Source organism: Parathielavia appendiculata (assembly GCF_033297405.1).
Source record: "Parathielavia appendiculata strain CBS 731.68 unplaced genomic scaffold N657scaffold_2, whole genome shotgun sequence".
In the NCBI taxonomy this organism is placed as follows: domain Eukaryota; kingdom Fungi; phylum Ascomycota; class Sordariomycetes; order Sordariales; family Chaetomiaceae; genus Parathielavia; species Parathielavia appendiculata.
This window is the reverse complement of record NW_026944221.1, coordinates 1609414-1636707: the sequence shown is the minus strand read 5'-3', so window position 1 is coordinate 1636707 and position 27294 is coordinate 1609414. Positions and strand designations below refer to the sequence as shown.

Here is a 27294-nt window from a genome sequence, read left to right as displayed (position 1 = left end):
AAGTGCCCGAGGAAGACCATTCCGAGTAATTTCAATCATTTTTGTCAGTGTTGGTTGAATCATGTTGAAATTTGTTGTGCAGATGTGTTTTTGTGGGACGTTCGCTTGTCTGGGACGTTCGCTTATCATGTACGTTAGCTCGAGAGCAAATTTATCCTGGCTGGTGTTGAACTGAGTGGGTTCCTTGGCACCAAGATTCACGGACTGAGCACTGATGTTCAATGCGAGACTCTCAGTCAGCACAGATCCATCACAATGACACAGTTCCTGACATAGCGTCATATCATGGCACAATGTCTCTATATAAGGGGGTAATTCCCCTGGGAGGATTAGAGAGGACAATTTTCTGTTCAAACAAGAAAGGGACATTCTGAGACACCCTAACCCACTATCTTGATCCTTCATTTGTGTGGTCACTCTGGAATCGTGACTCCAATTCAAGCCTCATTTTCATACCTCAATCTGTTCAATACCATTTGGTTGATCTAAGCTTACTTGAGCATGTAACTGTTGGCTGCCCAACAGCAGGTGTGCGCTGCTAGAAGGTTCGACACTGTGGGTCAAGTGGGAATAGCTTCATTCAGGGAGTTTAGTAGACCATGCTTGTACGCGAGCTGGCCGAGGGTCACCGAGGCCCATCACGGGCCCAGCTCATTACAGGCCGAGCAGCTAGACTCAACTTGTGACGAATCTCAAAGCCCCAACTTCTGAAAGGGACTCCTGAAGGTTATACTTGACAACGGGGTGAGGTTCGGTGAAGCCAAAGGGTTCACAACAAGCAATGTCCAAGGGTACTGACAATCTTGCACTTGAGTTGCTTACTGGAGAACTCCCAGAGTCCTCCAGAACGAGTGACTATATACTAGATGCATTTGGTTGCTCTCTCGTGCTCTCTAGAGCCACCTAGAGCCAATGCTCTATGGTGCTCTCGAGAGCCTCTTAGAGCGTCCTCTGATTGGCCTTGCACTGGTGCTCTCTCATGCTCCTGAGAGCTCTCTGGAGCACCTCTAGGACTCGTTCCGATTGGTCCTAAGTGATTGGCTCGAAACGTCCTACGTTCCCCACTGGCTTCTGCAAGTAAGCCGCCGTTGTTGACTCTCGTTGGTTCATTTGTGACACGACTCCGCTAGTGTATTTGCATTTATAGCCGTAGTGATAGGTACCTTAGGTGCCTAGAGTACAGTTATACAAGTATGGTCGCTAAAGTCTTTCGAGAGCTTATATAGCATAAGCTTATCATTGTTAATAGCTTTATAGCTACTATCATAGTACGATTTACACTAAGATTTATACCTAGTACTTTTGACAACTATCTCGAAAAATAATCATTAGAGCTAAGAGCTAGTTAAACTAGGTAAACTGACTTCTTATATACCTAGGAGGGCTGTTTTCTGGTTTGAAAGCTAGCTTGGTATATCTTTTAGCTTATAGGTTAGTAGTATAATAGGGGCATTATACCAGGTTATAGCTCACTAGAGTTCTTCACGGTCGTCTAAACTAGTATGTTTCTTTAGAGCTACGTACTACTAGTCGATAGTTCTATCAGCCCTGCAGGTAGTTTTATAGGATTGAGTAGCTACCATTAGCGAACCTACGCCAACAGCCACGAAGTTACCGCACCGTAATAATTGGGCACCAAAAAATGGACACCCACTCAATGTCACGGCCCCCACCATGAGCCCTACACTTGGACAATTGGCGGGCGAGACACTGTGGATTTCATGGCGCAGCGACATGACTCGCAGCAGAGAGAGGATGTCTGGAGAGCGGGAGACTCAGATTGGAACTTGGAACTTCCCTCTCTCAAGGATCAGTCAGTTGGTTAGTGGTGCACGCACAATACAGTCGTCTTGCCTGCTGCCTGTTGAGGATTCGGTGCATCTTCCTTGGTGAGCTTGTGTGTGTCACTTTACACTCAACTTGATGATGAAGCCCGTCTCTTATGTTCTTCCAAACAATTGCTTGCCTCTTCCTGATCCTGAGAATCCTGGTGCCAAGCCATTAGTCACCTCTGAACTGCCCTCCCTGACCACCTGCCAAACCAACAAAACATATTACTTCATCATTTGATGCCTAGGCTAAGATGTGGCTCTCTGTAGCGGCAAGATCAAGATGGCCTATCTACATGTAGAGGCTCCAGAGCGTTGAGCCCCAGATCCACAGTGAGGGTCTAGACCTCCTTGTCTGGTAAGGCTGACAGCCACACTCTCATGACCCTGCCCAATCAGCGGGCATCCATTGAACGTTCATCAGCCACTGCCGTCTTGGCGGCCGGACCCAATGCCCCTCTCCGCCTTCCCCGAAACAAAAAAGTGGCATGATTCTGCGGCAAATGGGCCCAACATCACGGTCGCTGCGTCAGAGCAACAGGTCCCGATTGGTCTCTGCGACCACCTGTCAAGCGAGTAATTCTCTGCGAGAACTTCTCAAGATGGAAAGTCAGACCATTTGGACATCAGGACGGCAGCTAGCCTATCGATAAGTATCTGTAACCGTACCGGTCCCGTCGGTCTTCGGTTTCTCTGATGGGTCCTGTTCCCGCTGCTCCCTCGGGAGCAATTCCTACAATCCCGGGCACAGGCGAGGAGGTCGTGCCCTCACAACCCGGCAGCGACCTTCCTGTTTACCTATTGCATTGGATAGCATTGACAGCGTTGTTTGATCATACTCGGACTGCCGATTGGAGTTCTCGCTTGTTGGTATGTACTGGATGTCCTCAGTTCTTCCCGACTCTCGTTACCTCACGTTGGCGTGGACGCCCTTACCCCGAGTTGCAGGTTGCCAGGGTGTTCATGCGTATCCATCCTGAGCTGTCTTCGACCCTCCCAACACCAGACTGCCTCTGTGTTCTGTACCCTATTATCGTATGACTGTTCAACATCCTCCTGACACTCTGACGCTTTCCCCCCGCGTACGAAGTCACTGGCCAAGAAACTGCACCTTACCTACTCACCTACTCCCAAAATTCACCTTCATTGCAAGTTCCTGGAACGGTGTGTTGGAACGGCGGTGTTTGTACACGCCCGCACCGTTCTACGATCACAATCATATCTCGCCATCCGCCACTTTCTCCGTCAAGCCTTCCCTGGGGGCCAGTCTCACTCGCCCTTGAGCCGCACAACAAGCGTTGTAGAGTCACGGCGTATCCGCGCTTGTTCAGCTCACTGCCTGTCTGGGGTCTGGCAGTTCTGGTCATTGACTCCTCTCAGCCGCTCGCAGACCAATGTGCTCTGTCCCCGCCCAAAACTCAACAAGACCGACATCTCGCCGCCTCAATCGATTCCTGATCCTTGTCGTGGACGTCACACGTCTTGCTTCAAGTTGACGGATCTGGACCGAAGTACCTGAACGACACTTCCAGAACAATACACGCGGGATCCCCTTGCGGACTAAGCTCGAACACTCTTCTTGTCTCCCTTCCCCGCCCAAGCTTGGCACTACTTGCCCACCATCACGGGTGTTTTCGCCTTGACGCAATTTGAGGCTTCGCAGCCTGAATGTCAGGCGAAGAGCTATACTAGCTTTTAGTCCCGAGCGTTGATTGGGTTGGAAGCTCGCCTTCAAGGTCCTGAACCGGTACTCTGCTCATCAAGCCCTCACGCGCCAGTGTGAAGGTGATGATGGATTCAGACCCACTTAGACACCTCGAGTTCTTCTCGATACCAAACAACCAAGTATGACAGGTCTCGGTCACCCTGTTGTTCTCTTGCTCACACCGTCCAGACGGTCAACACAGCACAACCCCCTTCAATATGGGATTCAAGGGGACCGGGCGTAGACGCCGGCTTCGCCGTCTCGCCGTCGACGGCCCCCACAACTCTTTCACTCGATTCCGTCACCCAACCGTCTCCCCTCACAGGACTCACGAGCATGTCTCCGGACCTTTCGTCGACATCAAGACTGCCGCTACAAGGGACCCAGTCGAGGCGAGTACTACCCGCCCGGGGTCCACGGACGAGAGAGAAACATGAGCGGAAGCGGTCCAGGCTCAGTATGGATGCCACAACCCCGCTGGACTCGGTCGACTACTGGCTTAACTTCGACAAGGAAGATAGCCTTGCTAGCATACCCGAAGCGCCTGAGCCTTCGAAGACGACCATGGACGAAAATGGCAAAGGTTCCACGACGAGCCGGTGAGTGAAGTCGCCGTCAGGAGATACAATTGGCAGCCTCCTTGTCCTGTCCGGAAAGGCCGGCCCGTGCTGACTGAGTTGAAGGCGTACAAATGCTGCTCATCCACCTTCAATGACGAAGCCTGATGAATTCACCGACGACAGCGCGCTTGACAACGCGCTATCAGACGATGACGACTTCTCGTCCTTCAACCTTGCGGACCAGCTCTCCAAAATTGAAACGGCTCCGCCTCTGGAAGTGCCACCACGCGAAGGCCTCTACTCGACACCGCTGAGCTGGGAGCGGCCACAGCCGGGCTTGCGCATGGATTCCCTGATCGGTCTCCACAGCACCTATTTGAACGAGGCCGAACAAAGGCGGTTGATTGCCATTGCCATGAACCCGGGGCCTAGCATGGGAGGACTGGGGTTCAACATCAACCTCAGTTTTGGCGGGATGACGCCCGACATGCCCATGACCTTCGGAACGGGTTTGGAAAGCACAGGCACAGGTCGGGAGCCCAAACCAGTCTCGCCGCCTCAGCCCGCCGCAACGCCAACCCGCCCCGCACCCTCAAACGCGCCGAAGGAGGGGGACTCGAGCGAGAAGGGCAAGGAGAAGCCGAAAACAGGCGACAGGACGGCGCACAACGATATCGAACGGAAGTACCGGACGAATCTAAAGGACAAAATCGCGGAGCTGAAGAATGCGGTCCCTGCGTTGCGGCCATTGCCGGAGACTGGTGGCGAAGAGGATGCGGCCCAGAACTCGAGAACAGCCAAGGTTAGCAAGGTAAAAAGCACTGCAGCCACAGTCCCATAGCTGAAAGGTGGGAGTTCGTCATTGACGGGACTCTAGGGGACCGTCCTCACGAAAGCAACCGAGTATATACACTTCCTTGAGCGGCGCAACAAGCAGATCGTACAAGAGCATAGGGAACTGTCGCGGCGACTGCAAGCTTTCGAACAGCTACTCAACGCGACAGCCCGGCAGTCGTACGCCATGCCGACCTACAGCAGAACGCTATTCGATCCTAGAGGGTTCTGCTAGCTCCTCACCGTATCTCTCCCCCGCCGACTCATACTTTCCATGTGCAGACCTTGTCAATTTCCTTCTTACTTACTCTCACCTGGGTCGTCAGTACAATGTAACATGGTTTGGAACTAAAAATGGGTGGAAAATTTGACTCGGGCAGCACTCAGCGGCGCGAAGCTGTCCCGGCATCATCAATCGCGGAATCGGGGTGGATCTACAAATGGGAGAAGGAAAATGGCGAAATTGGTTTTCCGCCGCCACGGTCTGCTCAAGATGTTTCAGAATGTTGTGATATCCAGCGACGGGTTTTCAGCTTTCTGCTTCGTCGGTCATGGTTGCAGGCGAAGATGGAATGGATGTCGGGGCAACCTTCTCGACGTCGTGAAGCATAGAAGGGCAACTCAACTCACATCTCCACGACTTACCTGCGAGTCTTGATTGGCTTTTGAACGAGGAAGAGGTTAAACATATTCTACATGTTGCTCGAGGTGGTCGGAATCAAGATACCCATCAATACATCCCCTTGATACTCGTGCACATTCGTTTATCAAACACGACTTTACACTGTGATGTACAAGCCATTGCTACCTCAGCGCTTCGATATCCTCCACCTCCTTAACAGCCTCGGGCGTCAGCAGGACTGGCCCCTCCTCATCCACGCACACACTATCCTCAATCCGCACCGCCAGCCCCCTAAAATGCCTTGGGAACCTCTCATCGTCCGGCACATACACGCCGGGCTCGATCGTCACGCAGTGGCCCGCCCGCAGCGGCACCGACCGCGGATACCCGGGAACGTCATGCACGTCCAGCCCGACATAGTGCCCGACATGATGCGGAAACAACACGCCCATCATGTCCCCGGCCCTTGTCATCATCCCGCCGCCAAACTCAAACCCCAGCTTGTTCAACTCCTCCTGCAGCGCCGCCTCGGTCGCCCGGTGAATCTCGTCCAACGACAGCCCGCTGTCCGCCCTACACAACCCGACACTCGTCCTCTGCACCCTAAGCACTGCACTGTACAGATCCCGCTGCGGCGCACTAAACTTGCCGCTCACGGGCCACACCCGGGTAATATCGGTGATGTACCACCCGTACTCGCCGCCGGCGTCGACCAGCACCGTCTCCCCCTCCTTCAGCAGCGCCAGATTCTGCGTGTAGTGGATCATGCGCCCGCGGCGGCCGCCCGCGACGACGGGGACGTAGGCCTCGCCCGACAGGCCATCGTGCTTGAAGGCGTGCGAGAGGTACGCATGTAGGTCCTTTTCTGACTGCCAGGGGCGGCGCATGGCCTGAGTCAACGCACGCCCTGAGACGCGGCCTGCGTGGCGCATGAGGGCGATCTCGGCCGGGGATTTGATGGCGCGGAGGTGGTTGATGAGCGGGGTGAGGGGTGCTGTGGAAAGGGTGGTGGGGAGGGATTGGAGGATTGAGGTGAGGGAAGACGAAGAAGGCGTGGCAGGGGGGTGCATAGGGATGTCGGTGTAGATGCGGGCGGCGGAGCGGAGAAGGGGCGGGAGGAGGGAGGAGAGGGTATGGATGTCGCCTGCTTCGTCCGCGTTGAAGACGTCCTCGGCGGCGCGCAGGCCGCTCCAGGGGCCGGACCACTGCTCGGCAAAGGCGTCTTTGGGGCGGCAGAAGAGGTGGAAGGTGTAGTCGCCTAGATACGGACCGGTCTTGCGGATGACGGCGAGGGACTTTGGCTCGGAGAAACCGGTCAGGTAGAGGAAGTTGGAGTCCTGGCGGAAGGGGTGGAAGACGGCGCCGGAGCGGTACTTGACCTCGGCTGAGGAGAGCACGGCCACGGCGCCGTCGGGCAGGCTGAAGGCCAGTTTGGCGCGGCGGTCGGCATATTCCTGGGCGGTGATACCGGGTGTTACTGGGGAGTCGATATTAGTTTTTAGTCTTCATTCCTTGAGGTTTGGGAGGTTGAGGTAATACACCTTCGCCGGGCTTGAGAATGTGCGGATGAGTTTCATAGACTGGTTGGCCGAAGTCAAGCTCAGCTGCGGAGATTGAAGTCGTGTAACTGCGCTTCCATGTCCTCCCAGGCAAAAGCCTTATGAAAGACTGAGGGGGCCTGTGTATTTGCCGCAAAGCGACCCTTACAGCTCTCATCTCGTGGTTGTAGTTGGATTGATAAAGAACCAGGGACTCAAGTGAGAAGAGCATGAGTGAGAGTTTGCACAGCTCCCATTATCGTCCAATCCCAGTCCGGCTTGATGGACCGGCTTCACGAAACTCTCCCATAATGTGTGGTATTCACCCGACAATGTGATCAAGAGTCTCAAAATACAGATACTGTGTATGTGTCTTTTCCATTTCTTTGATCTGGGATATTGAGACCAGAATTGATCTTAACATCCACTTCCAAGTTGTTTGTTGCTTTCACTTCGGTCACGGGGCAACTTGGGCTGCAGGGCAAGCAAACTGCCAGTCTTGGGCAGTGCTGACAACTGGCAGCACTCGCCAATTTGGGCCGTTGCTGTGAGCGACAGAATAATCAGCTGGCAGGCGCGACTGTGGGGCCAGCGTTTGTTGTGCTGCCCTCCAAGCAGGTTTAGTTCGTGGGAGCTCGGGCCTCTTGTACCGTTCTGGAGATTGCACGACCCACAGCCAAAGCCGGCCTTTCCTGTTCCTGGACTGCCCTGCCTGGGACCTGTGGTTTGGAACCGAGGAGTATCGATCAACGACAACAAGCACCGTCTTGCCCAACTCCCGCCCGTGGACCAAGGACCCCGACGACTGCTTGTCATGAGCCATTGACCATCTGTCCCTTCGCACCAACCTCTCCCTGCCGTTTTCCGTTCGTGCTTGTGCGGCGGAGCATCATTCTGCAAGGGACGCGTTTCTGCTGTGCTGGGCTCGCGTGAGCTTTTGGTCCCGGGCGCTGCTGCACGCCCCTCACAGGTCGAACCAGAGTCACCCTCGCGTCAGTCCAAGCACTGCAGAGTGGCCCGCACCACTACAGCCCTCCAGAAAGCAAATAGGCTGGAGCATGACGAACTGGTCATCTGTATGACGACAGTATTTCTACTTCCGCACCACATCTCTCTGCCATGTCGACTAGGAGAGTCCCGCTTTCCACCAGCCATCCCAATGTCACCAATTCCCCTCTACGAGCCGCTTCGGCTGCTCATAACGGCGCTAAGAAGGGCATGCGGGAAGAACCATATGGTCAGCCTCCGCCACCTAAACGACAGATGATCGACCGTGGAGTGCCATCGCCGTCCCGAACCAAGACGACAGCCCGGACCATCGTCCACAGGTCAGCTTCGCGCCCGACGGGAGCTACCACCATATCACACAAGACCACCGACAACAAGCCAACCGACGAGGAGCTGGCCAACGAGCTGGCAAATCTGCGGGCATGGCATGCCCAAATCTGTTCCCGCTTCCCAAAGATGGTGTTCTACTTCGAGAGCGTCCCCGATGACCAACGGTCCAAGCTTGCGAAACACGTTGGCCGTCTGGGTGCTGTGAGTCGTCTCCATGCAGTTATGGTCTTGTATTGATTTCCAGGCTTACTGTTCACCCCGGGCAGCGCGAAGAGAAGTTTTTCTCCATCGACATCACTCACGTCGTGACCACCAGAGCGATCCCTCGAGAGAAGCCGAAGCATGACCACCACGAAGGCGCTGAGGCGCAGGCCGACGGAGAGCAACCAAAGACCATTGATCCTTCCCTCCTCGACCGGACTGCGGACCCCACAAGGAGGAAACTGCTTTTCGACGCAGCCTCGAACAGGAAGCCTCCGTCCAAGACACGCAGCACAGATGTCCTGGACCGCGCTCGCGATATGGGCAAGAAGATATGGTCACTGGAGAAGCTGATCAAAATTCTAGAAATTGCGTTGGACCCAGACCGGTATATTAGCGCCGCGCTGGGACTCGAACGTGGCACTACGCAGAGCACCAGCAAGGCAGCAAACGAGCAAAATAACATAGCCCAGCTCCTCGAACATGAGCGTGTTCATGGCCCGTCGGATCGCGACCCAACAGTTTCAACCAAGGATCTGCACATGTTCCGAGGACCATACATCTATGTCTATGATGTTCAGGAGAGAACCAAGCCGATCATGGTCAGGGAATACGTGAAGGTCGATGATCCAAAGAACGGGGATTGGCCTCAGTTTCGTATTTCGTCACGCGGTCGGTGCCCCTTCGTTATTGACGAGAACTATGACGCGGCCGAAAAAGAAAACCGGGAGCGGGACCGGGCCTTGGCTAAGGCTCGGTCTGCTAAGGCTGCCGTCGGGGAGGCTGCCCCACCGGCAGCCCCGAGACCGAGGACGGCAGAGGTTATACTGAAGCCTGCTACAGGCAAACGCACCTTGACGCAGATGGAAGATGGCCATAACCGTGGGATGGCGCCCGTCCGGGCAACTCAATCCTTCGACCGGTCGAGAGTCTCGAACCCGCCATCGATCGAGTTTCAAAACGCCTTTATTAGTCACTCAAAGGCCGGTCGTCTCCTGGCCGGTGAGCCTGTGGCGTCTGGTCTTCAGCCGTCCAACGTCACGTCAGCAATCCGGTCCCAGATGATATCATCGACTACTGGTGGCGTGCTGGGAGCAAAGGCGGGGACGAGCAAAGAGATTCACGGGCTTCAGCGGAAGGTTGTCCTGCAAAAGGCCAGCACGCCGGCCGTGTCGCAAGATCTCAGTTCTCGCCGTTTGGCCGACATGAGTCATGATAGCAACACGTTCGTCCGCTCAGCCAGTGTCAGCATGGTGGCGCAGCGGAAGCTCGATATTCTAGAGGAGGAGGAGACATTGCGACAGAGGGAGAAGCTGCGGCGGACCGCCAGCGTCCCAGTTGCCCAGCCAAAGACCAAGCGTGATCCAAAGCCGGGGTACTGCGAGAACTGCCAGGACAAGTTTGCCGACTTTGAGGAGGTCCGTATCTTTTCAGTTTGCTGGTTTCGTAGCATTTTGCTAACCTCGCCTGAAGCACATTGTATCCCGCAAACACCGCAAATTCGCGGAAAATGACGACAACTGGACACAGCTCGATGCCCTCCTGGCACAGCTCAAGCGCGCACCTCGGTATTGAACGGGCTGTTCCCGTCATGACATGTGTCCGTCACCACGTTTTACGCGCCTCAGCACCGCTCCCTCCGGACTCTTCATTGCTTCTTCGTTGGCTCCAATTGGCTGGCTCTCCTGTACACCTCAGGGCCTTTCTTCCGTTCCCCTCCCTATCTTTGCTGCCACGATCGACCCAAACATCAGGAGCATTCGCATTGCATATCCGGCAACTAACACTGAACGTGCCGGCGCATCTCGATCAAGCGAGTACATATTTTGTCGCATTTTTCGGCGTGGCCGTTGTGGACCTTGAACGGCGGGAGTTGGGTTAGGTGTTCTGTGTCCTTTTGTTGTTGTGTTGTCATCATCTTTTACTTCCAGTTGCTGGTGTCATGGCAACCGGGACAGGAACGGGGCAGCTCAGCTTGGTCTGGCGGAGAGCAGCGGACGGGCCGTGTCGGGCGTGGGACCAAGGGCTGAAGGCAGCATGGCGGAGATGGGCGGCTTATGTTATATATGGGCTAGTTGGCTGTTTAAAGGTTCGACCTGGGCCTTAATGGGGAACGAAACCTGTTCGGAATATTGCACCTGCTGGATGGGCGGACTGACTCCGATGGCGGGTTGCCATCTGTCCTGCCCAGCGGTGGTTCGGATAGCACGATGGTCCGTGGCTGGCGTACCACAGACTATATTAGGCTTCGTGCATGTGTATAGTGTATGTTAGGATCATGGGGTTGTTTACATGAGGTTCCCTTGTCTCAGCGCTGCGGCCGGCTACTTCGCTGCGTGCCTGCTGTTGCTACAGTCCTGGAACCTGAGCTCTGGCTTCCGCGGTCCCTTCTCGGATGGCCGCTTCCTGACAGTCGCAAGGCACCTGCCTCGACGCTTTGCAACGCTTGCACGAGGTTACGGCAGGTGCCATGGCCTCTCTCGCGCCGCCATCCTCTTATCCCTCCCGCACCTTTCACGTGGCTCCCGCTCGTACGCTAGGCTCTTCCCCCTTTGGCATCCCATGGATATTGTATTCATCCTGACAACAGCAGCGCAAAATCTTATTCGTCACGTCACTTACAGCAACCGAGCATCGGCAAGCATGGCGTTTCCGGGCGGCTCCAAGGCTGAAGACAAGATAATCACGCCGTTCAAGCGCTTCTGGCGGACCACCGTCAGTCAGCCATCAGCACCACCCAAAGCCAACAACCCGATACGGTTTGGTATCTTATTCGGGCGCGACTTGGAGTAGGTCTCCCCCATTCATTCATCCTGCCGTAATAGCTCCGAACTGACATGGCTTCACAGCACCTCAGCCCTGATCTTCCCGGCGAAGCACCATCCTGGTGCCGTTCTCTGGGGAGTCGCTTGTACGGACAGCCGGGAGGCCTTGCAAGCGCGGAGCAAGCACGGCTTCCGCTATGCGTATGAGTCGTACGAGCGTATGTACAGCTATTTGATTGATGACTGCACACCACATTGGCAGGCACCTGCTGACACGTGCAGACCTCCTCAACGATCCGACAATTGAGGCCGTCTACATCGAGGTCGGCATTCAGCATCGCTTGGAATGGGCATTGCGAGCTCTTGACAAGAAAAAGCACGTCCTGCTAGATACGCCATGTGCCGGCTGTCCACACGATGCATTTCGCCTCTTCAACTCTCCGTTGCTCCGCTCCCAGGAAGCGCCCGTCATCCTTGAGGTCGCACCCTACCGCTTTCATCCCAGCTGGCTCGAGTTTGAGAGACACATCGACAGGCCCTACATCGAGAAGGCCACCGTCAAAGTGACCTTGCCAACCAGCCTGATCTCCAAGACCGATACTCGGTTCAGACGTGAGCAATCTGGCGGGGCCCAGCTGGACCTGACGTATGCCATGTTCATGCTACGGTCCATCTTCGGTACCGAGCCATCGTCGTGCGACGAGATGGCGGTGCGCCGCGACCCTGCGGGCCCGGCCCGGTACGACCGCGACTACAACTACAAAGGCAAATGGCGCTTTCCGACCACATATAGCAATGGTCAACCGCCCGCCGTCGGCGAGGTGAAATCGACCGTGAAGACCGGGTTTCTGAACGTCCTGCCCTTTCGTCCCTGCGTCGTCGCCACGGTAGTGCACCGCAAGAAGGAGGTGATTAATTTGAACAACCACGACGAGAACAAGGTGGAGGTCAAAAGGACAGTGACACTCAGCTACTACGTAAGCGATGCGTCGAAGCATGAGATTGAGATTGTGGACAAAACTTTCGTCACTGATCGGGCCAACAACCGCCTGGTTAGCGAGACAGCGAAGAAAAGAGACACTTCGGCCTACACTCTGGACACCGCTCCCACTGCCGAGGGGCTCGAAGCGAAGCCATATTGGACAGCACCAATGTACCAACTCGACGCGTTTCTCCAGCGGATCCATCAATCACCGAATGCCAGCCCTGCTTGGGTCAGCGGCGACGACAGCATTAACCAGATGAACATGATGGGTGGCGCCTATGTCGCAATGGGCAGACCACTGCCGCCGAACAGCACTTTCTACTTCGATTACCAGATGGAGGGCCCTGCTCACGAGAACGGGCAGCCCCAGGCTCAGGGAAACCCCCCGGTCCAAGACCAGCCACACATCCGGATCGACGCTGCGAGTCAAGGAGAGAACCCAATCGAAGAAGCTCCCCAAGTTCAAGGGCAGCTTCAGCCTCAGACGAACGCCCCCGATCATAAGGTAAACCCGACCCAAGGAGATTCCCAAGCTCGAGGGCATGCCGAACCCCAGACCAACCCCCCGAGCGCAGAGGCGAGCCAGGCCCAGGGAAGCTCTCACGCCCAAGGGCAGCTCCAGCAGCAGACCAGTACCCCGAACATGGGGCAGACCCTGGATCGAGAAATCCCTCAACCCCAGGAGCAGTCCCAACCCCGTGCGTCGAATCCGTCGGGAAGCTCGGCTCAAGGAAGTTCCCACGTTCAAGGGCAGTCCCAGCTTCAGGCCAAAGCTTCGGATCAGGTCCATAGCCAGTCCCAGGGAAGCTCTCACGTTCAAGGGCAGTTCCAGCCTCACACCAACCTGCCAAATCAAGGAGTAAGCCCAGTCCAACGTAATCCCTTTCGGCAAGCGCGGTCCCAGCAGCGCCGGGCCAACACCACCAACGAGGGCCAAAGCCCGGCCGAGTCGAGTTCCCAAGCTCCAGGACCAAACCAATCGCAGATCAACCTGGTGAACCCGGGGACCCCGGGGGCATACCCCGGCTCAGCACGAAGTTCAGACGAGGACGAGCCTGGGCCCGTCAGCATGACACAGATCCAAGCCCAGCCAATGATCTAGGGAATGATCTAGGGAGCATGTAGCGTCTTTGTTGAGACCAGCTTTCCGGCTTTTGCTTCGCACGGCATGCCGGTGGAAGCAACATGATCTCTGTCGGATGGGGAGGCGAGGTCCAGGGAACGCGGGAGAGAAACACACACCAGCGATGCCCAAGAAAGCGACAGTGGGAGCTCGGGCTGCAGTATCAATATGTGGTAGTCGTTACCGTCATCTAAGTAATGTACCCTAGCGAATGTTTCTAGTTTTGAAAGATCCAGCTGTGCCCGCGCGAAGAGTGAAGCTGGCCCGCCAATCTCATGAAGCGAAGGAAATGCCATGGTAGAGCAGAGCGAAAATAGCTTCCCTCTACGCCCTCCATTTCCAGTAGGCAGCCGGGAGACAACCACCGAGACTTTCGGCGCCTTTCAGTATGCCGTGCACCTCGGCCGGCATGCCGTCGTCGAAAGGTCTCCCTTTCGATCGAGCGGACATTCCCCCACCCTTCACAGCAGCCTGAAGCAGAGCGGAACACAAATGGCAGACTGCTCAGCTTCGGGATTAAAAGGGCAGATATTCTATCGTTGCCTCATTCTAACAAAAAGGAGGCAGAAGCAAGAGGTGAAATGCGACGTCCCCAAGAAGAAAACAAAGGCAGTACGGATACGCTCGTCGAAACCAAAGAGTCTTTGAGACCGACGAGGACGCCCATGACAAGTAAAGAAGATAAGCAGGGCTTGTGAATTGCGTCTACGGCTTAACCATATAGAATGCGCAGGCCAGCGCGGCGATAGCAGCTTACCCCGTCCCCCCAGAGGGGTGTTGTTTTATGTAGTCAGGTTAGTCGTGCGCGAGTCCTGAGTAAATTGACTGACCGTTAACGGCGCCATCCGCCCAACATCCCACATCCAATATTCGACATCCAACATTCGACATCCAACATTCAACATCCAGGTACGTATGCAGCAAGATTGTCTGGGGAACTGAAACTCGCATGGAATGAGCTCGGCAATGATGCATAGCAGTGTAAGTACGGCTCGGAATAAGCATGGCTGGATAAATTCTTGTTGAATGGCTGTGCCACGTCTCTGGCTGGCGGCAGGCAATTTCAAACACCGGGAGTTGCTTATTCTGCAAAAGCCACAGCCAGAATCTCGGGTCCAAAACTGGCGTGGGTTGCTCAGCGCCTGCTTCTGTCCGATGCATTGAATGTGTCGCGAGTTCGGGACCTGCAGCTTGCTTTCGACATGCGCCCACGCAATCGGTACCCGTTCGTGCCCGCGTCCAAGACCAGCTTTCTGTACTGTGTAACTACCGGATGTTCTTGCCCGGAGGTCTCTGGTTTCACCCGCGGGAAGAATGATCCTTGTTGAAGCGTGGGATGACCAGAGAGATGGGGGTCGAGCCGTGAATAGCCTCTAGTCTGCTCCGAAGCATGACAATCGGCACGCTGAGGCAAGATATCAAGGTGGCAAAACTCTGCTTTTCCCAGAGCCGGAAAAGCAGGCTCATGGGGCGGTCTTGCGCTTGTCGAAATTTGAAGCCGATTTCCGGCCGTGGGTGCTGTTTGCTGAAATGTGCCGATGACGTCGCGTGCCCCTGGGAGGACGTGGGGGTTGCTCTCGGAATGAGAGCGTGCATTGGCCAATGGATCGCAGTCTTAGAAGGCACCCAGGCTCGAGCCGGGGGAATTCAAACGAGGCAATCTTGTGGCTTTTGCTGAGCGGTTTGCACTTCCGTCCAGCGTTCCGATTGTTCCCCTGCCTCCTTCTTTCCAGACAGCCGCAATGGTCAGTCTAGGCCTCCGGGTATCCTTCCGGGCGGCAGTCGGCGGTGGCCGGACCGGTTATCGGGACCGAATGACCTGACCCCATTCTTCCCTAATAATAACTCTAACCCGATACCTGCCGGAAAATGGAGTCCATCTTTGCTTCCAGACATCCGCACTGCGGATATCAGCAGCCAGATGGAGGAGGCCCCCGAACACGCCTCAGCGACTATCCGAACCTTGGCCCGATCCAAGGCTCTTCAAGAGCTTGCCGGCCATCGCCCGGTTTGTGGAATTTCAGGACCCGAAGATTGGGTGTGGCTGTCAATGGCTTTCCATCCTCTTCAGCGGTCCTCCGGGAGGAAAAATTTCAGCCCAATCAATTAGGGACTTTCGAGCTGGGCCGCCTTCCCCGCATGGGTCTGTGACAAAGGGGTGTCCTTTTGTGTGTAGCTCCCGTTCCGCGAATACGTAGTTCGCTATGCAGGTGCTTGCAGGAAGTGGGCTGTTGCCGTTGTTGATGTTATTATCATGGTGTTCTGCCCGAGGGTGGAACTTCCCTGCCAATCTAGGTTCACCATTGAAGGGCTCGTGACAGCGTGCTCGCAGCCTGCTTCGCAGCTGCATATTCGGTTTCACTTTTGATCGGGCTCGACGCTGAGAATGGAAGTTCCGCCTTCATAGGTACCTCGAGAAACAACAGCGCAATCGCTTGCTCAAGTCGAGGAAGAACCCTTCGACCCAAAACAGTTGGGCAGAAGCCGAAGGCTTTGAGCAGACTTGGGGGTCAAGAGCGGGCGCCAGGTTACCGTCACAGTCCGGCAAGGATCGCACACTGTGGCCACAGTATCGATCGCCTCCCGCTATGCAGGTGCCGGTCCATTGGGTGCGGGGGGCGTCCGCTCTGTCAGGGCCGGGATGGTGTGGTGGAACCCAGCTCGCTTTAACGACGCGGCCTGTTACCAAACCCTTACATAACATTGGACGCACCTGGTTCGGTTCAAGCCAACTCATCAACGAGTGTCGCGTGACGAACGTCAATATCGCTATCCTCGCTAAATCAACAACCGTTGGGAAGAACAGGGACGTCTGCCATCAGGACGATTGAGCAAAGAAGTGGACGAGAGCCGACCGCTCTGCAACTGTAGGAAGAAAGGGCCAGGAATGAGACTTTGTGGCCTCGTCGCATCTCCCGGGACACGACACCCTTTCCGCATCATTCTGCCATCAATTTCGACCGATCACCATGCGTTGAGTTCTAGAGACGGCTATTGATGACACTAATGAGTAGACGGGTCGAGATTCAGATCTCAGTGAGTCTGCCGAAGAGACCGGTGCACATCTAGCTCGATTCAACACTGCATTGGTCTCCTCAAGGTGTTCCGGGCGAAATATCAGCCAAGGTACTGCATGTGCGATGTGGCGTTGCTCATGAGAGAGCGTCGGGTAACGGCTGCATCGTGCGTCCTTGAGAGATCGGAGAATCGGATGAGGGTCAGGCAACGGGCCGGGCTGCATAATAAAGACACTTTCCGTTCGATCACCCCCCGGCCAAGCATCAAGATCTCATTCCCACGGCCATTCTGGCCTTTCTGACAGTGACGGCCACGTGGATCTGACTTCGCTGCGAGAAATTCGAGACCGATTCCGTGCCATCCTGCCATCACAGGGAAGCCACTGGCCCCAGCCACCACCTCCTTGGCCCCAAGCAACTGCTTCCAGTGTGGAGAGGAGCCAATGAGGGCGAGGAAGACGGCCTTAGAGAGCGCCGCCGGCTGCTTCTAGCCTAGATTCCCATCGCCACACCTTTCACACCCTCATGGCCATTCGATGCTGCCCTGGCAAAGGGCCCTGGGCGTCGTCTCCTCTCGTTGTTTCTCGATCCGGCCAGGTGCATGCCACTAAGCGCAGAGGCTCAGCAGTGACCATGGTGCTGGATCCGGAGCAGATCGAGCCAGACCTGGGGTATCTGCACGTCAGCGCCGGGGTGTGTGTGTGAGACATGTCTCTCTTTTTTTCTCCTATTGGTCGTCTGATCCGTGCCCCGACTTCCGGTCATGGACCGAGGTCTTCCCTTTCCCCTGAGAGACAGAACACTGGGAACTGAAGATCACTTCAGTTGCAATGTGGATCCCTGGTGTGTAATCTCTGTGAGCAATCAGGGTGCCATCGTCAGCCATGAGATGAACAGCGGGAAAGGAAGAGACGAAGACACTACTTGGCACGTTTTGAAGCTGTATAGGATGTCAAACCCTGGGACACGGCATCTGCTTCGAATGTTGAATACCTGGATGCGTACAACCCCTTGAGTTAAAAAGATAAGAGGAAGACTGAAAGCCAAGGAAATCTTTACTTGAAGTTGGTGTGACGATGGTTTTTCTGGAAGTTCCAATTGGTGGAATCAGATGCTTGCGTGCGGAAGACATCCCAAAATCGAGCTTGATGATATAGCAGGTAACACAAGATGAGGCGTCGTAGAATGCTCAGCAGTGTGATGGGCACTGGTCGAGGAATTCCGGTGTTTGGTGCATCGAGACCGTTCCCTGAACTTGTGTTCTGTCCGAGGTGGAAAACTTGAAAGAGCGTGGGGGTCAGCACCACAGGTCCCGCTCAAGATCAGGTGAGCGACTGTATCTCCCTGGGCAAGCGCGCTCATTGGGCAAGGAGGCGAAGAGGAAAGAAGAGGACATCAACGCGAATAACTCATCCAGCGCAGTGAATCAGACAGGTCATTAAAAGAGCTGACGCTACCTACGCTTTACCCTCAAGTAGTCCACTTTCCATTACTTTGCCAGGTCGCAGTTGACCCTGACCTGATGTTGCTGCTTTCCGTCAAAGCTTTTGAAGTAGGTACCTTGCAAAGGGAGTGCCTAGTTCAACTTCAACTCCACCTGCAGTCACGAGGCTCTCAATCCCGTTCCCCGCGAAAAGCTGGTTGGGCGAGTTGTGCTGGATCTGCAATGGTCACAGTAGATACCACAGTATGAAAAGTATCGACGCTCTGTGCTCCCATTAGACACTTGGGACTCGCGAGACAACGATGGGAAGCGAAGCCGCTGCCGCTTTCATGAAGACGAGGGAACGTAGGACGCAACCCAGATTTGCCATGTGAACACTTGTTTGCCGGCTGATTGACCCGTTTGACATTATCCTGCCACAGAGCAGCTCACCCTGGAAGAGAGCAGATACCCCCACCGATTCGGCAAGTGAGGGACCACATTGCTGGGACGAGCTTTCAGGGGCAGGGATGACAGCTGGCCAGCGCACTGGCCAGCGTCCCAATTCCATCGAACGGATCAAGGGTGGGGGATTTCCTCCCACGTTTCCGAAACAGGAGAGGAACAGAGAACTTGTGGATTTCTATTTCACCGGGGTGGATCTCTTCATTCTTAGTTTTCACGCGCGAAGGATTTCCGAGTCCCCTCACCAGGTGCTGCCTGCTTGATGCTGCAGTTTCCTCCGCAAAAGGCATTCCGGCCGCTCAACCCAATCTCGCTCCGCACGTTGGCAACTCAATGAGCAGAACACCAGCCAAGAGTGTTTCATTGCGACCCGCGAGAGCCCCTCCGCCCTGCCAGCCAAGATGCAAAGGTCACCCTTGCGGGTCAAGCCTGACTGAGAAGTAACGTCGGTCAACCAAGATACAGATGCAGGCGTTCTCAAGAGGAAGTATGGATGTGGCTGAGCGGTCGGAAATTCCATGTAGAGACGGTGTCAGGTGCCCCTCAACGACCCCTCACTGCCCCTCACTGCCTGTTTTTGCTCCCGAGACAGCCAGTCGCAGCAAATTGGGGACGATTGGAACCTCATCGTTGGCGCTGATGACGCCCAAAGGAGATCTTTGCTTGGGTGAATGGGAGGCCGCCAACCCTGCCGTGGTTGCAGCCTGGCCGAGGTCTACGTGCCATCATGATCCGCTGTCCCTTCTCCTGTTCTCCTGCGGCATCTCCACAGCAAGTGGTACAGATCGAGGATTGCGCTTCTCATCATGTCGTCGCTGAGAAACCGACACGCGGTCATGACCTCAGTTCTCGAGCCAGTTGTTCGAAATTTGCGAGCAGCAGTCGTCTAAGGTACGCTTCCCATGGCCCGCCCACTTCGCGTCCGGCGAACCAAACCTGTCAGCAGACCACCTCAATGCCAACATGACCCATCCGCATCTGGCGTTACGACTTGCACGAACCCACGCACGTCTTGAGGTTCGAAGTTTGTACAAGTACACAGTACAGAACGGAACAGGCTCATCTCACATCCAGTTCCATGGTGGCGGTTCTTCGCGTACCATACCCGCTAACGTATCAGGTACCAGATCTGTTGTTCCACACGGCGGGCTTGCAAGGCAATGGTGCAAAAATGGCAGGCTCGGCTGGCGATGGGATCAAGATCACGCCTGAAAATGTGGAAGGTATTTGTCAATTCCCAGACTCGGATGCCCTGTTCTCATTTGGGGAACTTGGTTTCTACTCTGCTGTAGGGCCCTGATTGCCTTGCATGCGCATGCATGGTGTCCCCGTCTCATGCGCCTCCAAACGCCCTCGAGCGCGTCCTCTGATACGACTTCGCATCGTCTGACCGGTCACAAGCAGCATCAAACTTCGTGAAGCAGTAGGCTAGTTTGATGGGACATGAGCTGCCGGGCCGTCCTGCTTCCTACAACATGTCGCTCCCTTGGAGACAGTTTTTTGTCCGAGGAGAAGAGCTTTTGGTGCCCGCCTCGCAGACGACATACGTGGAGATCGACTGGCCTGCCACATGTGGTTCAGGAACATTGCCCGACGCATTGAGGGCAGCTGATCATGCAATGGCCATTTAGCTCTTGTTGGAGTCAGCATCAGCACCACTAGCACTGCCAATCACGCTCAAGCCGCCAGAGACACGAAATTCGCGGTTGGCCGCTGCTTTGGAGTGGACGTCTATCTTTTCTCGAAACCTTGGGTGTCCTTGGGAAGCCGCTGAATAACACCATCACGCCTCAGAAAAGACGCCTCCAGCATCGGACACCTCAGATAGGTTTCCCAGCCAGACTCCTACTGTGTAGATAACTATTCCCCTTCCAGTTTAGCCTCACCTGGGCATCACGGCTCCTTGGCATTTCGCTGTCTGCTCGATCTCGTCGCTAACCCCCACACCTGGGACCCATTGATCGGGGCCTGATCCTGGTCCGACCAGACCCAGCCAAACGAACACCCCGGATTTGGAGAGCTTGGGCGGCTTTGGCGCGCACACTGTGTGCAGGTACCTGGGCGATGCCAAGGGCCATGACGGCTCAGAACGCCCCTGGGCGACGAGAGTGGGCGCAGGTGATGGCAGTCTCCGTGTTCCTGGAGTCTCAGCTTTACCACATTACATGAAAGTTTACATGCGTGTACCTTCAAAAAGGCAAGCCGTTGCTCGGAGCCGCGCCGCGGCGCCATTCTCGGACCAAGTTTGCATCGAGCCTTTGCATCGAGCCTTCTCGCGTGGGAGCTAACAAGGGGCTCTTGGGCCGAACAGGAGAAAAAAGAAACGCCCGAGACGCTCACCGGTACTTGGGGGCATCGAATCATGGCCACCATCCTTGCTAGCCTAGGGCGGTTCCCTGTCTTGTTCCTCTGACCCCTGCCCTCGACACTGCCCTGTGCAAGTCATCATTGTGTACAAATATGCTGCCCTCCCCTCGAGTGTTCACAGCTTCCCTCATCTGCTCCCAATATTACAAGCTCTTGCCTCTCTCATCAGCTTCCCTGATATCCTTCCTCATCGGCCACTCACCACTCTCCGCTGTCATCCGCCTTTATACCGCCCACCATGGCACCGCACAACGACGCACCTTCTCCCAGCGGCAGCTACACCGCCGGCTTCAACAGGATGCCCTACCGCCCGGTGGTTACCTCCAGCCTCATGACGGGCCATCTCAGCCTACCAGAACCTCACTCCCCTCTCAGCAGCTCGTACAGCACCACCTCAGAGACCTCAGACTTCCACATGGCTCGTCCGCTGGTGCCCGGCGTCTACGTACCAACCATGTGCTTCTTTGACGAAGAGACCGAGGATGTCGACACAGACACCATTGCTCGGCACGCGGTGCGCCTCGCCCGTGCCGGCGTCACGGGGCTCGCCACGCAAGGCTCCAACGGCGAAGCCGTCCACCTGACGCACGCCGAGCGCCAGCTCGTGACGGCTACCACCCGCAAGGCTCTCAACGAGGCCGGCTTCTCGCAGATGCCGATCATAGTCGGCTGCGGCTCGCAGAGCACGCGCGAGACGATTCAGCTGTGCCGCGAAGCCTGGGAAGCAGGCGGCGACTACGCGCTGGTCCTGCCCCCTTCGTACTACGCATCGCTGTTCGCGCCAGCCTCGGAAACCATCATTTCTTTCTTCACGGCCGTGGCCGACGCCTCGCCCATCCCGCTCATCATCTACAACTTCCCCGGCGCCGTGGGCGGCCTCGATCTCTCGTCCGACACCATCATCCGCCTGGCCGAGCATTCCAACATTGTCGGCGTCAAGCTGACCTGCGGAAACACGGGCAAGCTCAACCGCGTAGCCGCCGCCACCCGCAAGACCAAGACACCCGGCTCCAACGCTGCCCAGCCAGACTTCCTCGTCCTCGCCGGATCAGCAGACTTCACGATCCAATCCCTTGTCGCGGGCGGCCACGGCATCCTGGCGGGACTCGCCAACATCGCGCCCAAGGCCTGCATCCGGACCATGGAGTTGTTCACCCAGGGCAAGACGGCCGAGGCGCAGGAGATGCAGGAGGTTGTCGCGCGGGGCGACTGGACGGCGATCCAGGGCGGCGTAGTGGGCGTCAAGTCCGGGCTGCAAGGGTGGATGGGCTACGGCGGGTACGCGCGGAGCCCGCTTCCCAGGCCCAGCGGGGACCAGGCCAAGAAGTGGAAGGAAGGGTTCAGGGAACTGGTTATTCTGGAGAAGTCGCTTTGACTGTGACTTTCCGAGGAGATGATTTGTTTCTTTCTGTCATGGACACCGCATGGCTTCCCGGAGGTGGAAAAGGCGGGGGTTAATGGGCACATGTTCGGCGTTGGGTTGATGGAACGGGACAAAAGAGACATGATACAGGTATCTGTCTCTTGGCGTTTGGGACACAAAAACCTGGGAAGCATCCATGACTCAAAGGTTTTGAGATCAATATTCTTCTTAATACTCATCCCCATTCATGACATCTTGGACCGACAGCTGCGCGCTTCTTGAAGAGTGACGTGCGTGTCTGGCATCCTGCTTTCGCTCTCACCATGTTGTATGAGTACTGCTCCTCATGGTGGTCTTCATTCTTTCTCCGTCCGTGACGCAGTAGGAGTCCGCTCCTTCTGACCTCGGTTTGTCCATATGGTGCTGTGTCCGCTCATGTGGCAGAGCATTTTTAGGGAGGACAAGCTACAAAACTCCTTGATTTCGCCAAGAGAAGCTGGCCCCGGGGTTAGAGGGAAGGCGACGAGGTACTGAATCACTGCAATGGCGGCGCAGGCGTCGAGCACGCCTCCTCTTCGTCCATCGAGCCCAAGCGCACCCCTGTCGCCTTTGGGTACCATCACAGCGCGATCGTCAGTCTAGCCACCAGCCACAGGTCAGCCCACTGCAGGAAGGACCAGGCGGTATGGAGTATTCCGTATGTGTGCTTGTCCTCCCTCTTGGAGCTTCTGGTGTAGCGCAAGCAACAGTCCCCTGTGTCTCAGGTACCCGGCTGCCTCCCCTGCCCTGCTCCTAGATGTCGCTTCTTTGGCTTCAGCCACCTTGTTTCTGATACGATGAGTCGAGTGCCACGTATCCCGCGGATCTCACTGTGGAAGGCCGGAACGCCTGACTGTGGGCTTCTTCGGCTCCCGGAACCTGGTCCGGGTGTGCGCCACCTTACTGTGTAAGTTGCCTCGTCCACAACCCCGGGCCTGCGAGCAAAGAGAAAAACAAGCCCGCGCAGCAAGGTGGGAGGACCAGGGAGCCGGGTTTGGCGGGCAGTCCCAAGTTGGGAAACCGTTCTTTCCTGTTGGCGCCGGCAGGCGGTGCTTGCGTCCAAGGCAATTTGCTCTTGTCATGGAAAAACGTTGCCAATGCGCGAGGAACAGTGGCGTAGAGTGGCGGGTGGGGGCTCTCAAGAATGGTAACCAACGTCCTGAACGTAACTTGAAGACTTCAGGTACCAAAAAGTCCTCTATCTTAAGGCAAGAGGTTTATTCTGCATCCACGATCCTGGAATGCATGGCGACACGGTCACCGTGGTCACAAGCAGGAGATTGCAGCAGTCGACCTATGCAACGTCTTCATTGCTTCCAGCACTCCTTGGAACATGGCAAGCTGAAGGATTCGGAAGCCGTTGGGTCGACTCGGGAAGTTCTGAAATCCGAATGAGTCTTTTCCGTCCGTTTCTCTCAATGTTGTTTTCTTTCACCTTCAGATTTTAGTCATGCCGTAGGTACCTTATTCATGGCAGGAACCTCCCGGAGGTAGTGCATGGGTCTGACGACTGATCGCCTTGTGCAGTGGGCAGGAGCAAACGACAACCCCCACGCACACACTGGCAACTCACGAGGACACCTGTAAGGTGACCAAGCAAATCTGACATTCGAATCAGCAACAACAGTCTGAACCGACTGTCTGGCATTTGTCCGATGTCGAACCCCGACGAGGGACCCCGTGGTCGAGCAGCTTCCGGTCTCTTACCGCTTCTTTCATTCATCGCAACCGGCAGCCAACCGCATCTTGATGAAGAGGCACAGTACATACCGTTTGGCTTGCACAGCTCGCCAGGTATAGTACAAGGCAGGCTCAGCAACTGAGTTTGTCCTGTTGCTCCCACAGAACGTACGGCTTCTTGGAGCACGGGACTGCGACTGCTGGTGCTGTCACCTGGATGATGGTGACCGGGAGCATGGCCTCTAAGGCATGACTCGGGGCGGACAGGGCAACTACTGGCCAGGCACGAGGATGGCAGGTTTGCCTTTCATCTGAATTCAGTGTGTTTGCTATCAGAGATTGCCTAGTGTTCGGGAGTGACAATGTTCGCCATATGGTTACAAAGTTGCCCTGCGGAAACGGGTCTCGACCACACGGAACTCAGCTATTTTCTTCAGCTGCCAGCCGCCTCAATACTGACCACCACGCACGCATAGAATCCACCAGCAGTTGCTGGCCCCAATCCTTTCTTTTCAACGACAACGAGGCCCCAATCGCGTGCTGAACGTCAACGGCGGATATGCGGAAGATCGCAATCTCGCTCACCGCGACGCTCGCGTGGGTGGGGGTTTAGTCAGCCTCAGCGCCTGTTCCCGTGGTTGGCGTCCGGGCTGGCATCGACAGAAATACAGGACGCGCGCCGGCGAGGCTCAACATCAACACCCTCTGGTCGCGCGGGGGACCGCAGTGGTAACACCTGACACAACAGCCTGACCAAGATCAATAATCTGATTTGCCCATAGGGATCTCTACATTCTCGCCTTATTAGAACTTCAGGCCGCAGACGAGACGGACGAGCTCTCATACTTCGGACTCGCAGGTGTGTATTGTTGCATAGCCCCTGGATTATCTCCGTCCAGACCGGCTAACATCTGCCAATCCGTCGGCCAGGAGTCCATGAACTTCCTTACAGTGCGTGGAACGGGGTTGGACATGTAGATGGTGCTCCTATCACAGGATTCTGCCCTCACGGCGTGCGTGTTTTTGACATGCCACCCCCTATGCGAGCCGTCGTCAGCTGACACACACATCAAGGACATACTCTTTGTTACTTGGCACCGACCATACGTGGCTCTCTTTGAGGTGCGAGTACAGACCCCGAAGCCCATGACACCACTGACTTGAGCTCCCTGCAGCAAGTCTTGGTTTCTCATGCGGTGAGAATAGCGAGCGAGTACCCCCCGGACCTTCAGCCTCAGTATGTGGCCGCGGTCCAAACACTGCGACAGCCTTACTGGGACTGGGCGGTAGATCCAACCCCACCTCTCGCTGTTACGCCGTCAATGTCATCGTCAGAGCCACCCGTGGTGTTGTTCAAATCCCCAATCCGCTTTCCGGCTACCGTTTAAGCGGCCCTCGGTTGAGTCGAGCTTTGGCGGCTTCCTGACTACTTACCCTCAGACAATTAGATGTCTTGGCGAGGAGAATATACTGGACAACCATACGGTGTCCAATGAGAACATGCTCTCAATCGCTGAAGATCTCACCAGTCACGTCGTAAGTCTCCCGTCAAGGAAGAGGGGGCCACGGCTCTCCCTGATGAGACCATTGGATAGCGGCTAACGAGGGACAGTACGATATCTTCGCAAGGATTGAGACCTTAGACGACTCCAGCTGGCGCGTCTCGAGCTTGGAGTTTCCCCACATTCTGGTCCATGCCCTCTCGGTCTGCAATGGAACCATGCCCGATCTCAACTGGTCTGCTTTTGACCCCCTGTTGCAGGTAATTCGAGCCACAGCCTTAGACCTGCCTGCTGACAGAAATGTAGCATGTTGCACCACAGCAACGTCGACAGGCTCATCGCGATGTGGCAGGTGATCCATTATCAGGAGGCCATGTTTAACTTTACGGCAAAGTCTACTGGCCAGTACGCGACCCTTGCAAACAGCCCAGTCACTGCCGACACGAGCTTCCCCGTCTTTGGGAGCGCGAAGCGATGGCCGGTTTCCGTGCGCCCACATCACACTTGATGGTGTTGTCAGGCGTCAATTCCATTCCTGCTGTGTCACCGCTTGGCGGGGTTTGTCCTTGATGCGTGTGGCTTTTTAAAGGACGGTAGCCCTCCGGGTTGGCCAGCGTTGGGAGCTTTGTGTAACGGTGGGAGGCTCACGTACCGTTCTATGGGCAGCTGAGGGGTTTGTGTGTAGAAGGCGGTGTGATGTCGATTGTCTTTCGCTTGTTCGCGGCTCTTTTTGCGAGGCTCCTTTTGGAATCTGTCAAGGGACGGGCTACGAGAAGCGGGGGATTTAATTGGAAGAGTCAAGTGTTGAGCCCAACGGTTGCCTTCCGCAGTGTTCTTGTGAGGCAGTATCATGAGTGGCTGCGCACCCAACACCTCATGAGTCCACGGGTATAAGCCTTGTTTGCGTGGTTGGGGACGGGAATGTATGACTGCAATGTATTGCTCAGTTCCGTGGGATACATGCCCTGGGTTCTCCAACTTCGCTCGGTCGAGAGCTGGAGCTCAGACGCTAAGGGCAGGAATTGCGTGGCTTCAGGTTCTGTCCTCGACTCCGTCTGTTTAATGCGGGCTGCCCGCCATAGTTAAGACAGTTCTCTAACAGGAGAGCAAAGCTGGTAGCAGCAGAACTGAAGCAAGACAATTATTCCAACCCACAGACCTGTAATAGCCCGTCCCATCCGTTCGATTTGACAAGCCTTACCAGACTCAAAGAACCCTTATGTCGCGAGCCCTCTTCGCAAGCTTTCTTCGTGGTTCTCTGTCTTTCTTGCACTTCAGCCCTAATACCTCATCACCCGGAGAAGCAATCTCAAAGCAGGTCTGGATTAAATCATATATGCATTCCTAAGGTGATTGATAGCGTCGATTACAACGGCGTAGCCATCAATTATCCACTTTCCTTCCCATCTTAATTCATCGCCCGGAGTTTTTCCAACCTGACAGGCCTCGGTATCGGCACAGGACAATGGTTCAGGATCAATATGCGGGATACCAGATCCATGCCTTTTTCTCTTCTTCATCATTTGAATCAGCTGCTTTTCGCCCTCCATTCACACTCAAGCTCACAGGTTAGGGCCCACGTATGGCACTGGCAAGCTTAGAGCTTCCTGCTGAAAATATGAGTCTCAAGGAGGAATCCCGCAGTGTCCATAGCAACCCCTGAAGACCGGAGCGGAAGCTAAGGTCGGACGAATCAGTGGAGGTCCTCCTGGACGTTTCGGGCAAGTCTTCTTAGTCACCCGATGCCAAGCCCGGGCGCCGAACTCTTTGCCCAGGCCGGCTGCAATGTTGCTGCTTCTTGCAGTACTCAGCGTTCAGGCGCTCAAATCCAAGCAGAATGCAGGTGGTCCGCTCAGTAAGCACGAATATCAAATCTACATCATCGCTTGGCCGCAGACATCATGGCCTTCCAACCGACGAGTTTGCAATGGGCTATTT

The 27294-nt window shown here is 55.6% G+C and overlaps 11 protein-coding genes across 11 annotated transcripts; 7 read left to right on the top strand and 4 right to left on the bottom strand.

The window, feature by feature from the left end:
* Positions 1–1658: 1658 nt before the first annotated feature.
* On the top strand, positions 1659–1905 carry N657DRAFT_641200 (uncharacterized protein). The gene has a single exon (XM_062792099.1). It carries the CDS (start codon positions 1675–1677, stop codon positions 1891–1893), a length of 219 nt encoding a protein of 72 aa, XP_062651015.1. The 5' UTR covers positions 1659–1674; the 3' UTR covers positions 1894–1905.
* A 1715-nt stretch (positions 1906–3620) lies between these two features.
* On the top strand, positions 3621–5636 carry N657DRAFT_704031 (uncharacterized protein; the record flags this gene model as incomplete). Its single annotated transcript, XM_062797375.1, has 5 exons — positions 3621–3674; positions 3724–3800; positions 3870–4133; positions 4218–4905; positions 4972–5636. 5 exons carry the CDS (start codon positions 3621–3623, stop codon positions 5161–5163), a joined length of 1275 nt encoding a protein of 424 aa, XP_062651014.1. The 3' UTR covers positions 5164–5636.
* Positions 5631–7540, bottom strand: N657DRAFT_641198 (uncharacterized protein). Its single transcript, XM_062792098.1, has 2 exons — positions 7092–7540; positions 5631–7027 (listed from the first exon to the last, which is right to left on the bottom strand). Exons 1-2 carry the CDS (start codon positions 7318–7320, stop codon positions 5733–5735), a joined length of 1524 nt encoding a protein of 507 aa, XP_062651013.1. The 5' UTR covers positions 7321–7540; the 3' UTR covers positions 5631–5732.
* Positions 7541–8207: 667 nt separating this feature from the next.
* On the top strand, positions 8208–10202 carry N657DRAFT_631100 (uncharacterized protein; the record flags this gene model as incomplete). The annotated part of the gene is made up of 3 exons (XM_062791032.1): positions 8208–8627; positions 8693–10045; positions 10101–10202. 3 exons carry the CDS (start codon positions 8208–8210, stop codon positions 10200–10202), a joined length of 1875 nt encoding a protein of 624 aa, XP_062651012.1.
* A 1023-nt stretch (positions 10203–11225) lies between these two features.
* N657DRAFT_589306 (uncharacterized protein) lies at positions 11226–13699 on the top strand. The gene is made up of 3 exons (XM_062789865.1): positions 11226–11416; positions 11477–11610; positions 11675–13699. Exons 1-3 carry the CDS (start codon positions 11271–11273, stop codon positions 13477–13479), a joined length of 2085 nt encoding a protein of 694 aa, XP_062651011.1. The 5' UTR covers positions 11226–11270; the 3' UTR covers positions 13480–13699.
* A 2056-nt stretch (positions 13700–15755) lies between these two features.
* N657DRAFT_200763 (uncharacterized protein) lies at positions 15756–16343 on the bottom strand. The gene has a single exon (XM_062786193.1). The coding sequence runs from the start codon at positions 16235–16237 to the stop codon at positions 15902–15904; it is 336 nt and encodes a 111-aa protein (XP_062651010.1). The 5' UTR covers positions 16238–16343; the 3' UTR covers positions 15756–15901.
* Positions 16344–18691: 2348 nt separating this feature from the next.
* Positions 18692–19354, top strand: N657DRAFT_200519 (uncharacterized protein). The gene has a single exon (XM_062786192.1). It carries the CDS (start codon positions 18871–18873, stop codon positions 19222–19224), a length of 354 nt encoding a protein of 117 aa, XP_062651009.1. The 5' UTR covers positions 18692–18870; the 3' UTR covers positions 19225–19354.
* Positions 19355–20176: 822 nt separating this feature from the next.
* Positions 20177–20894, bottom strand: N657DRAFT_200411 (uncharacterized protein). Its single transcript, XM_062786191.1, has one exon. The coding sequence runs from the start codon at positions 20776–20778 to the stop codon at positions 20299–20301; it is 480 nt and encodes a 159-aa protein (XP_062651008.1). The 5' UTR covers positions 20779–20894; the 3' UTR covers positions 20177–20298.
* A 116-nt stretch (positions 20895–21010) lies between these two features.
* On the top strand, positions 21011–22147 carry N657DRAFT_653523 (aldolase; the record flags this gene model as incomplete). Its single annotated transcript, XM_062794413.1, has 1 exon — positions 21011–22147. One exon carries the CDS (start codon positions 21011–21013, stop codon positions 22145–22147), a length of 1137 nt encoding a protein of 378 aa, XP_062651007.1.
* A 1459-nt stretch (positions 22148–23606) lies between these two features.
* N657DRAFT_200226 (uncharacterized protein) lies at positions 23607–24085 on the bottom strand. Its single transcript, XM_062786189.1, has one exon. The coding sequence runs from the start codon at positions 23940–23942 to the stop codon at positions 23643–23645; it is 300 nt and encodes a 99-aa protein (XP_062651006.1). The 5' UTR covers positions 23943–24085; the 3' UTR covers positions 23607–23642.
* A 1269-nt stretch (positions 24086–25354) lies between these two features.
* Positions 25355–25864, top strand: N657DRAFT_631097 (uncharacterized protein; the record flags this gene model as incomplete). Its single annotated transcript, XM_062791031.1, has 3 exons — positions 25355–25390; positions 25467–25616; positions 25655–25864. The coding sequence occupies 3 exons, from the start codon at positions 25355–25357 to the stop codon at positions 25862–25864; spliced, it is 396 nt and encodes a 131-aa protein (XP_062651005.1).
* Positions 25865–27294: the final 1430 nt, after the last annotated feature.